The sequence below is a fragment of the Amblyraja radiata genome, chromosome 35 (assembly GCF_010909765.2).
Source record: "Amblyraja radiata isolate CabotCenter1 chromosome 35, sAmbRad1.1.pri, whole genome shotgun sequence".
Lineage (NCBI taxonomy): Eukaryota > Metazoa > Chordata > Chondrichthyes > Rajiformes > Rajidae > Amblyraja > Amblyraja radiata.
The window spans coordinates 7,717,146-7,727,717 of record NC_045990.1 but is presented as its reverse complement, the minus strand read 5'-3'; the positions used below and the strand labels follow the sequence as shown (position 1 = coordinate 7,727,717).

Below are 10,572 nucleotides of genomic sequence, written 5' to 3'. Positions count from 1 at the left end.
CGGTCAAGAGGTCAGCGCGCCCAAGATACCGACCATGTCGAGGTGCTACCATCATCTCCAAAGGCAAGCCCGCTTCACCCGCGGGGAGATCGCCTCAAACCGCCCCCGCCTTCAGTCCAACAAAGGCTCTTTCAAGAGCCACTGAAAAGAGCTGCGACCTTTCTCCCGATTCCTCGTCTTTCTTGTCAGTCTGCCTTTCTTCATTGTTGTAACATTAATTTACTATTGTCACGCGTACCGAAACGCCATAAAGAGTTCTGTTTGTGTATTATCCACACGAATACAATCAAACCATACACAACACGTACAATAGGCCATCTCACGGATGAGAAATGCGCGGGAGCAAAACAACAGTCAAACAATGATTTAGTCATCAAGATAACTAGAATGGCTTATTGGAAATGGGTTGTTTTGACTCCTTGAGGCTGCACAGTCATTCGCCAGACTTGTGGATGAGTTGATTCTCAGTCTAACTATCAACATATTCTTTGCTCTTAATATCTTCAAAAACGGATCGTGGTTGAATGAGCTCTGACAGGCTTCACTGTAGCAATCTGAAGAATCCAGAGATGCTGCCTTACTCCAGCTTGTTGCGTCTATCCACGGTACAATGCTCGGGTAAAGAACTATAAAGGTTCACCGTTTCGAGTTTTAAAATAATAACTTGGTGTAAAAGTGTAGGATACGATGGAAGGGATGTATTGAAAGTGCGAGGGGTTTGCCCGCGTCTACCAGGTCTCTGTCAGCAACAAAAGGCAAGTTGGCCGTAGTGAAGGCCACCCCGTTGTTGACGGCATGGGAGGCGGGAGGGAGACTCGCTCCTCGCGGTGGATCTCCTTGGGAGAGAGGTGTCTGGTGGCGGGAATGGACGGATCTGCGCTACAGGAGGACAGCAAGGCCCGGGATACCAGTTGGCCGTCCATATGTTACCATCGTCCCCGAAGACATTCGCGGGAGAACGCCTCAAAACTTCTTTCACCTACAGTCCAAAAAATGCTCTTTCAAGAGCCATTGAAAAGAGCTATAACGTTCCGCCTAAGCCCTTTATTTATGTGTCATTGCTTGGCTTTCTTCACTGTTTAAATATTTGTATGGATTAATCATCGTCACATCTACCTCGATACAGTGAAAACTGCGTACTATCCAGTGAACACGTTCTATATGCACGAGTATAGTATAACCAACATACATAAGTCCATCTGGAAGTGCCTAAGTACTGCGATCGGTGTATTGGAAATGCGCGGGAGCAGAAAACAAGTTTAAACGAGGATTTAGACTTTAAATGTAATTAAAATTGGCTCATTGACTCCCTGAGCCTACTATTCCATCATCAGCATTGTGGTCGAGTCTGTAACCCAGTCCGGCTATCCCTATATCTGTTGACACTCTCAATATTTATAAATCTAGATTTATTTTGACTTCTGCCCGAGGCTCCGTGATTATTTGGCTTATGATGGCCAGGCTCTGAAGGAGATGAGTAGGAAGGAACTGCAGGTGCTGGTTGACACAAAATGCTGGAGTAACTCAGCGGGGCAGGCAGCATCTCTGGAGAGAAGGAATGGGTGACGTTTCGGGTCGAGACCCTTCAGACAGAGTCGGTAGAGGGAGCTCAGAGATAAGGAAGGGTAAGATGTGAAAACGAGATGAGCCTATCTGAGGGAAATGCGTTACCAGAGATCAGCGTATGGTGTGAGGCATCCTTCAGGGCCCGGCTTTCTAGAGTTTAGCCCTCGGGTTTCTACTGGAGGACGACGAGGCTTATGGTGGCCGGATCCTGAAAATACCAACTTGTGGACCATCCATGTCGAGATGTTACCGTCATATCCGAGGACATCCAGCTGGCCTGCCTCATCTGCGGGCAGAGCACCTACAACCTCCCTTCATCCTCATTCCAACAAAGGCTCTTATAAAAGCCATTTTAAAGAGCTATAACCTTATACATGAGTCTCCGTCTGTTTGGCTTTCTTCATTGTTAAAATGGGGTAGTAGTTTATTTTTGGCGGGTGTGATGAGATACAGGGAAACAAATTAAAGTGCTGGTTTATTATTGTCTCATGTATCGAGATACAATGAAACATTGCACGCTAATTCGCAAATCATTCCATTCATATGAATTAAATTAAGTCAAATACGTACAACTGGTTGTGCCAAAAAACTGTTTAAACAAGGATTTAGTCTTCAAAATAACCAGAATGATATATTGATAATGGTAGGGAGACGAAAATGCTGGAGAAACTCAGCGGGTGAGGCAGCATCTCTGGAGCGAAGGAATAGGTGACGTTTTGGTGGTATACCTTCAGATGGTATTATTTTTTCTCTGAGGCTGCACTATCATTCACCAATTCTGTGATCGTGTGTGTTCCTCAGTCTGGCAATTTCGACAAATCTAGATTTATTTAGACCTCTTGAGGTTCCATAGTTCTCGAGAGCCCCCAAACCCTCCATATTATTCAGTCCAACAAAGGCTCTTTCAAGAGCCACTGAAAAGAGCTATAACCTTCCACTTGAACTATGATAAAGGGTACAACATTTAGTGTAAAGTTTTGTTAAAGATAGTTCAAAGGTCTCCAATGAGGTAAATAGTCAGGACAGCCCTCTGGTGAGATGATGATTCTGTTGACTGAGAACAGCTGGGAAAATCTGTTCATGAAGACAGTCTCAGTTGCAATGTTTAAAAAGCATATGGACAGCTACCGAGATAAGGACGGTGTAGAAGGATATTGTTCTAATGTGGGCCAATGGGATTAGCATAGATAGGCAAACGTTGGCTTGGACAAGGTGGGCTGAAACACACCTGCGCAAAGGAAGATGGTGATTGTTTCAGGATTCCATCACTCTGGTCATTGACAGAATTCCAGGAAGGCACACTTAATAGTTTTTGATATTGGATTAAGCAACTTCTTCAGCAATGTCCTCAGCCCAATATTCAGCTGCTTCAGTAATGGGATCTCTATAGGATGTGCTGCCTTAAAAAGGCAGCCAGGATCATCAAAGACTCGCACCACCCTGGCCATTTCACTCACGCCAATAGGAAGAATGTAAAGGAGCCTGAAAACAATGACTTCTTGCCAACGACCATCAGGCTATCAAACACAACCGCTGACTAAACGTCAAACTACAAAATGTCTTAGTTGCACAAGGGACCTGTGTTTTAATCTGCACTAATATTGTGATTTATTTATTAAACTTATTGTGTGTTATGTATTGTATGTATATGTTATTTATTGAATATTGTGTGTACAAACTGGGTATGCTGCTGCACGTGATTTCATTGCTCATAATTTTAGTAACAATTAAACACTCTTGAAAACGAGTAGACTGCCTCAATAATTAGTTACTCCAGCATTTTGTGTTGACAGCTCCTTCATACACAAAAAAATACACCTCCTGAGTCACAAAGATTACTTTCCTGATCTGGCCGAGTTGGAAATCTTGATCTTGTTGCATTGGAGGGGATAGTCTTTCCCAATAGACGGGCCGAACGGCGGGTTGTCGAGTCATCGTGACTGCTGTGTTGATGAACCAATCACTAATCAGACAGTAATGATTGACGTTGGGTTGAACCAATCGGAGATAATCGAAGGGCGGGCCGCTCACATCCAGGCACCAATCACATTACATATGACTAAACAGGGCCAGTGGGGGCGGGCTTTAGACGGGAGATTGACGTTGGAATGGGGCAATCAAGTGCGGGTTTGACGGGGTCTCGGCCAATGAGGCGTCGGGGGCGGAACATTCCCCCAGCCGGAGCCGCCATGTTGTCTCCCCGGGTCCGCGTCTTCCCGTCGCCTAAAGAGCTGGGCCCGGCCCTGGGTACATTCGTGGTGGGCGCCGCCAGCCAGGCGGTCCAGAGCCGAGGCCGCTTCGCCGTGGCCGTGTCGGGCGGCGGGTTGGTGCCGCTGTTGGCGGCAGAGTTACCCGCCGCCCTGGAGCGCGAGTCGCGGATGCCCGGAGCCGACAGTCAGCGCTGGATCCTCGGCTTCTGCGACGAGCGCCTCGTCCCCTTCGATGACCCGCAGAGCACATGCGGACTGTACCGGGTAAAGCGCTCGGGGCCTGCGGGAGGGGAGGGGGCGAGGGTGGTGGGTGGGTGGGGGCAGGGAATGGGGGCAGGGTGGGGGCAGGGAATGGGGGTGGGTGGGGGCAGGGAATGGGGGTGGGTGGGTGAAGGAAGGGGTGGGGGCAGGGAATGTGGGTGGGGGCAGGGAATGGGGGAGGATGGTGGGTGGGTGAAGGAAGGGGTGGGGGCAGGGTGGAGAGGGTGAGTTATGGGTGGGGGTTGGGTGGTCAGTGTAGGGAATGGGGGCGGTGGATGTAGGGAATGTGGGGGGGGGGGTGGATGTAGGGAATGGGGGATGTAGGGAATATCGGGGGGTGTAAGGAATGGGGTTGGGGGATGTAGGGAATATGGGGGGTGGGTGGGTGTAGGGAATGGGGTGGGTGAGCATGGAATGGGGGGTGGATGTAGGGAATGGGAGGGTGGGTGCAGGGAATGGGAGGGTGGGTGCAGGGAATGGGGTGGGTGGGTGCAGGGATTGGGGGTGGGCGTAGGGAATGGGGGCGGTGGGCGTAGGGAATGGGGGAGTGGGCGTAGAATGGGGGGGTGGGTGTAGGGAATGGGGGGGATGTAGGGAATGGGGAGGGTGGGTGTAGGGAATGGGGGGGGTGCAGGGAATGGGGGGGTGGGTGCATGGAATGGGGGGGTGGGTGTAGGTAATGGAGGGTGGGTGTAGGGAATGGGCGGTGGGTGTGTACAGGGGAGACTGGGATGGGTGGTCGGTTTGGGGAGGGGGAATGGTGGGTGGGTGCAAGGGGAGTTGAGGGTTGGTCGGAGTGGGTGTGTGGTCGGCGCAGGTAGTGAGGAGGATGAGGGGTGGAATGGGTAGTTTAGGGAATGAGCAGAGGGTCAGTCTTGGGGTTTGAGAAACAATGCCATACAAACATGGTGCAATAATTGCAAAGAAACAAGCCCTTCGGCTTGCCCTGTCATAAGTTCTAGGAGCAGAATTAGGCCATTCAGCCCATGAAGTCTAATCCGCCATTCAATCATGGCTAATCTATCTTTTCCTCCCAACCCCATTCCCCTGTCTTCGCCCCATAACCTCTGATCAAGAATCTGTTCATCTCTGCCATAAAAATATTAATTAACTTGGCCCCCATCACTGTCTGGCAATGAATTCCACAGATTCACCACCCTCTGTTTAAAGAAAGTGCTCCTCATCTCCTTTCTAAAGGTACATCCTTTTATTTTGAGGCTATGGCCTCTGGTCCTAGACTCTCCACTAGTGGAAACATCCACTCTATCCAGGCCTTTCACTATTTGGTAAGCTTCAAGGTGTAAGGTTCCCCCCCCTCATCCTCAAGTTGGCATTCTGTGCTAGTCCTATTTACCTACATTGGGGCCATATCCTCATTCAAACTCCTATCTAACTCCTAATGGTCCAAATGTGTCACAGCATGAGTTGAGGATTTCTTGAGTCTGGTCATGGAATAGGTCACTGCTTGGTTTAAGGAGTTAATGGTTGGGGGCATTTGCGGTCAATGTTTTTTTAGATGGGGCTGACTCTTAGGGCTGGTGTCAACCAAATTAGGACTAAGTGTACCCGGAGAAAATTCACGCAGCCACAGGAAGAACGTACAAAGCCCGTGCAGACAGCACCCTTGGTCTGGATCGAACCAGGGTCTCTGGCGATGTAAGGCAGCAAACTACATTGTGCACTCTGTATCTTCCCCTTTGCTCTATCAAACTTGAGTTTGACTTGATTGTATTTAGGAATAATATTTCCGATTTGTTTGGATAGCATGCAAGTAACGCTTTTCACTGTATCTTGTACACGTGTTCAAAAGTAAACCTAAAACCACTGCATTATCTGTTTCAGAAGCAACTGTTCTCCAAGATCTCCATTCCCAATAATCAAGTGGTTGCAATTAACCCCTCGCTGCCTGTGGATGAAGCTGCAGACAAGTACGCGGAGAAATTGAGAGAGGTACAGTACTGGCCAGCATTTAATGGTGTGCCCGTACATTGCAGCATTCAATTGATCTGGTGCAATGGCGAGGACAGAAATTGAGACCTGCTTTCTCTTCATATTAGGCCAAAGGTGCTGATGGTTCTTGGGGATAATTGGAGTGATGCGAGGTGCGGGAAGGATTCTATAAAGCAGTGTTTTTTGATGCAAACTAGTTCCAGACTGGAATTATCATCAATAACAAGGGGAATGTTTTCACTGGCAAAAGACATCATGAATTGCAGAGAACTTTCAGAAATAACGGGAGGTCTCAGGGCGAACATGCAAACTCCACACAAGTCAGGATCGCACCTGGGTCTCTGGCACTGTGAGGCAGCAGCTCTTCCTGCCAGCTACACCACTGTGTTGCCCCACATGGCGTTTCATGGCAATTTGGAATTTGTTAGTGCTAGTCATATGGCACAGAAGCAGGCCCTTCAACCCAACTCGCCCTTGCCGACCAAATTCCCCATCTAAGCTCGTCCCATTTCCCATCAATGTACCTGTCCAAATGTCTTTTAAATACTATTTTTGTGCTTAATAACGGCAAAAAAACTAATACTTAAATTCTGGAAAAATGCATCCACACCAACGCTCAATATGTCGGAAATGTTACATCTTGAAGATATGAGATTCGTCCTATCAGGCAAATCAGATCAATTCTTAAAGATTTGGTCTCCCTTTATCGACTTATTACAAGCATATGGTGCAACGCAAACTTAGAAATTAATTGTTTCAGAACTGGGTGAGGGGTGGGTAAAGATACGAAGTAGGTATATCCCTTTTTTACTTCTCTCTTTTCTCTCTTTTTTTTCTTTATTCTCTTTTTTTTTTCTTATTTCACTTCACTTTTTTGTTTTCTCCTTCAGGCTATACAGCCCCATGGGATTTTTCTTTACTATTTCCTCTTGAACTAATAATATCACTATATATAAAATTCTCTTTTTCTCTATTTCTTCCTTTTTCACTCTTTCTTTTTTACTATTAAATTTAAAATAAGAAGTTGTACACAAAATGCAATATGTTATTCATGTCTTATATTATTGTACACTACTAATAAAAATATATTTTTTTTAAACTATTTTTGCACCTGCCTCAACTACCTCCTCTGGCAGCTCATTCCATATACTTATCATCCTCTGAGTGAGAAAGTTGCCCCCTCGGGTTCCTAAATCTTTCCTTTCTCAGTGCCAATAGTGTACCCCCCTGTCTGATCTCCACCAACATTGTCACCTCGAGCAGGACTCCTCGTTTCCAGATCCCTTGTGTTGTGTTGACCCTCCGTCTGTGTTTTTCTCCTTCAGCTGTTTCCAGGTGAGAACATACCAGTCTTTGACTTGCTGCTCCTGGGAATCGGCCCTGATGGGCACACATGCTCCCTCTTCCCGGACCACCCCCTGCTACAGGTAACACACACTCTTTGTGTTGGAGGGAAGTTATTTCCAAATGGATGGATTTGCTCTGAGACTATTACTTGATTAAACTCAGAAATTGTAGCTGGTTGTTTAGTTAACTTGCTGGGATTCCTTTAGAGTTTTTCTGGCTGAGGTAGATTCTGTGTTCTCTGGGTGGAAAAGTTTATTCTCATAGAATCACACTGCATGGAAACAGGCCCTTCGGCCCTACTTGCCCATACTGACCAAGATGTCCCACCTACACTAGTCCCACTTTCTCACGTTTGCCCCATACCTCTCTAAACTCTTCTTGTCCATGTATCTGTCCAAATATCTTTTAAATGTTGTAATCGCACCACCCTCAATTATCTCCTGGCAGCTGATTTCACAATCCCCCTGATGCAGTCTCCAGACTCTGTGATCCTTCAGAACATCACCCCTGCACCTTGGCAACTACTTGCATTACCTAGAACTCATCACCTTTCCTACATTACAGTCAAACTATTTTTCTAAGGCTGAAGAAGGGGTCTGACCTGAAACGTCACCTATACATGTTGTCCAGAGATGCTTGCTGACTTGTTGAGTTAACCCACCACTTTGTGGGGTTTTTTTGTGTCATTCCTTGTTTTTAAACTATTTCATTGTCTAGTTGTGACCTGTGGCTGTGGGAGGTGTTGGATAAATGTAACTGCTTTTAATGGATGAATAGAGGGTAAAGTAAATGAAGGGCAGAAATGAATGATGTCGATGTCCATTGTTGTGTTTCACAATTAATATTGGTGATTAAAGCCAGCAAGTTTTAACAACTCCATTTAATGTGTTATTGCATCTGTTTTGAAACAGGAACAAAGTAAGATAATTGCTCCAATTAGTGACTCTCCAAAGCCACCACCGAAACGCATAACTATGACCCTTCCCTTGCTGAATGCTGCCCGCAATGCCGTCTTTGTTGTGACAGGCGAGAGTAAGGCATCAATATTAAAGGTAAGAACCTGTCCCAGGCAATATAGGCACTCAGCCATTGTAAATATAGATTGAAGCTATTTGTACCTAAAGCCTACCATGCCAGCCTTAGTTCCAAGACCTTTAATTCCCATTACTAAAAAATCAATCCAATTTTGCAGTTGAGACCACACGTGTTTCTTCACAGGTCTTGTGAAAGCAAATGCAATTATTCTGCAGCAAATTGTTAGGCAAAATCTGTGGAGGGAAAAGGACAGTTGACATTGCGGGTTGGGACCCTTCATTGAGACTGAAAAAGGGAAGCAGCCAGTATAGATGGGTGGGGTCGGGGTGACAAGAATAACCAGGCGATATATTTAGGTACAGCGGAAGATGAGTTGTTTGGCAAATATGTCAGGTCGAGGAAGGAAGGGGTGGAGACGGTAGCAGAGGCTGGGAGGGGATCAGTGGAGAACAAAAGGCTGGAGATTCTGCAATCTGACAGGAAAGGGTGAAGAATGGAACTGAATAAGAGGTAGTGCTGGATGGGACCAACAGAGGGAGTGGGTGGGTAAATAAAAAGGGAAGGGGGGGGGAAGGGGGTTCAGGGTCGGCAAAAGCAGAGTGATAGGGGCACTTGAGTAGCTACAACTGTAATTTGACCCAAGCCAATTCTGTGTTTCGCTCCTTGTTTGTTTTCATGACTATTAATCGCAGTGTGATAGTTACACGGTGTGGAAACAGGTAATTTGGCCCAACTCGTCCACACTGGCCTTGATGTTTATCTGATCTAGTCCCATCTGCCTGCCTGACCCGCTCGAGTTATTCCAGAACTTTGTGTCAATATGTGTAGCAGTGTTGAATGTCTAAGTAATCTGTCATTTGCCTTTGCCCAGGATATTCTGGAAGGCCACCAGAAAAACCCACTACCTGCTGCTCGGATCAAGCTGGCCAAGGGCGAGGTGCACTGGTTTATTGATGAAGCTGCCGCAAGCAAGCTGACTATGAAGGTGGAGCGGGTGCATAAATAAACACCGCCCTCCCTCCTTATGCAAGGACTTGACTGAATATGTAAAGACTTATCGGGCTAATTTTTATTTTATTAATCCCAGGCAATCTGCCAAAGTATAGTGACTTTTTGAATCATAGACACAAGGAACTGCAGATGCTGGTTTACATTTTTTTTAAAACACACTCAAAGTGCCTGAGTAATTCAGCGGGTCATGCAGCATCTCTGGAGAAGAGATGGATCTGAAGAAGGGTCCTGACCTAAAACGTTGCCTATCCATATTCTGCAGAGATGTTGCCTGGCCCGCTGAGTTACTCCAGCACTTTGTGTTTTCTTTGAATCGTAGATTGGTTTGATTTGTTATCTACAGGCTTGGTATCTGAGAGGGTGCTCTGTAAAAGGCAGGAAACAGCCAAAGTACTCTGAGATAACAGTAGGTGAATAATGCATTGGCATGGTCATTACATTACTAAACCAACAAATTGATAACGATTACGTGTGAGGAAATATTTAATAAACTTGACTTTTTTTGTTTTGTAAATGGTTCAGCACTGGAATTTTAAACTTTTTTCTCTTTTTATTTCAAGTGTTCGTATTTGGGTTGTTTGGTGGTTAGTAATGCACGAGTGTTGACTTTCTCCCCTCCAGCACATTATTTAGTAGTTCAAGGTTTCTACTTTGCATTCCACTCTGGGCCCAAAGAGACTGTCATTCTGCATTAACTACTGCCTGCCAGTAATGAGGTAGGATTTGTATCTAAATCACATCGATCATTGAGGGTGTTTTTGGGGAGTGCGAATGGTGGATTTAAAAATGGATAATATTAGGAAATGCTCGGATGGTCAGGTAACACATGTGGCCCACCTTTAAGGGGGGACAGTGCCTTACAGCGCCAGAGACCCCAGTTAAATCCTGACAATGAGTGCTGTCTGTACGGAGTTTGTACGTTCTCCCGAGTGTGGCGGGAGATAAAGGCCCAAAGTCTCCTCCCTCCACAGACTCAGCTTGACTACTGTGTATTGATAGATTTGTTTTGGCATATCCTGTTCCTGCGGCATTTTGCTTTTTGTGATCTAAAATTATTGAACAATGGACCAAGAACTTGTGTTAGTTTCAGTGTAATTTAAACTGTAATGAATTTTACACACAATCTTTGTAACTGCATTAAACTAATTGATGATGACTGCTAAATCTTGTGCTTAGTTGACTATGGTCTGTT

At 46.0% G+C, this 10,572-nt stretch overlaps 1 protein-coding gene across 1 annotated transcript; it reads left to right on the top strand.

Moving 5' to 3' along the window:
• The first annotated feature begins 3,617 nt into the window (after nt 1–3,617).
• pgls (6-phosphogluconolactonase) lies at nt 3,618–10,544 on the top strand. Its single transcript, XM_033012331.1, has 5 exons — nt 3,618–4,040; nt 5,880–5,987; nt 7,313–7,414; nt 8,246–8,386; nt 9,241–10,544. Exons 1-5 carry the CDS (start codon nt 3,675–3,677, stop codon nt 9,373–9,375), a joined length of 852 nt encoding a protein of 283 aa, XP_032868222.1. The 5' UTR covers nt 3,618–3,674; the 3' UTR covers nt 9,376–10,544.
• The last annotated feature ends 28 nt before the right edge of the window (nt 10,545–10,572 follow it).

Excerpts from the sequence above, each read along its gene's own strand:
- pgls (XM_033012331.1), top strand. The coding sequence starts at position 3,675 with ATGGGGCAATCAAGTGCGGGTTTGACGGGGTCTCGGCCAATGAGGCGT. Across the intron at positions 5,988-7,312 it reads ACGCGGAGAAATTGAGAGAG|CTGTTTCCAGGTGAGAACAT; the intron begins GTACAGTACTGG and ends TTTCTCCTTCAG. Across the intron at positions 8,387-9,240 it reads GTAAGGCATCAATATTAAAG|GATATTCTGGAAGGCCACCA; the intron begins GTAAGAACCTGT and ends GCCTTTGCCCAG.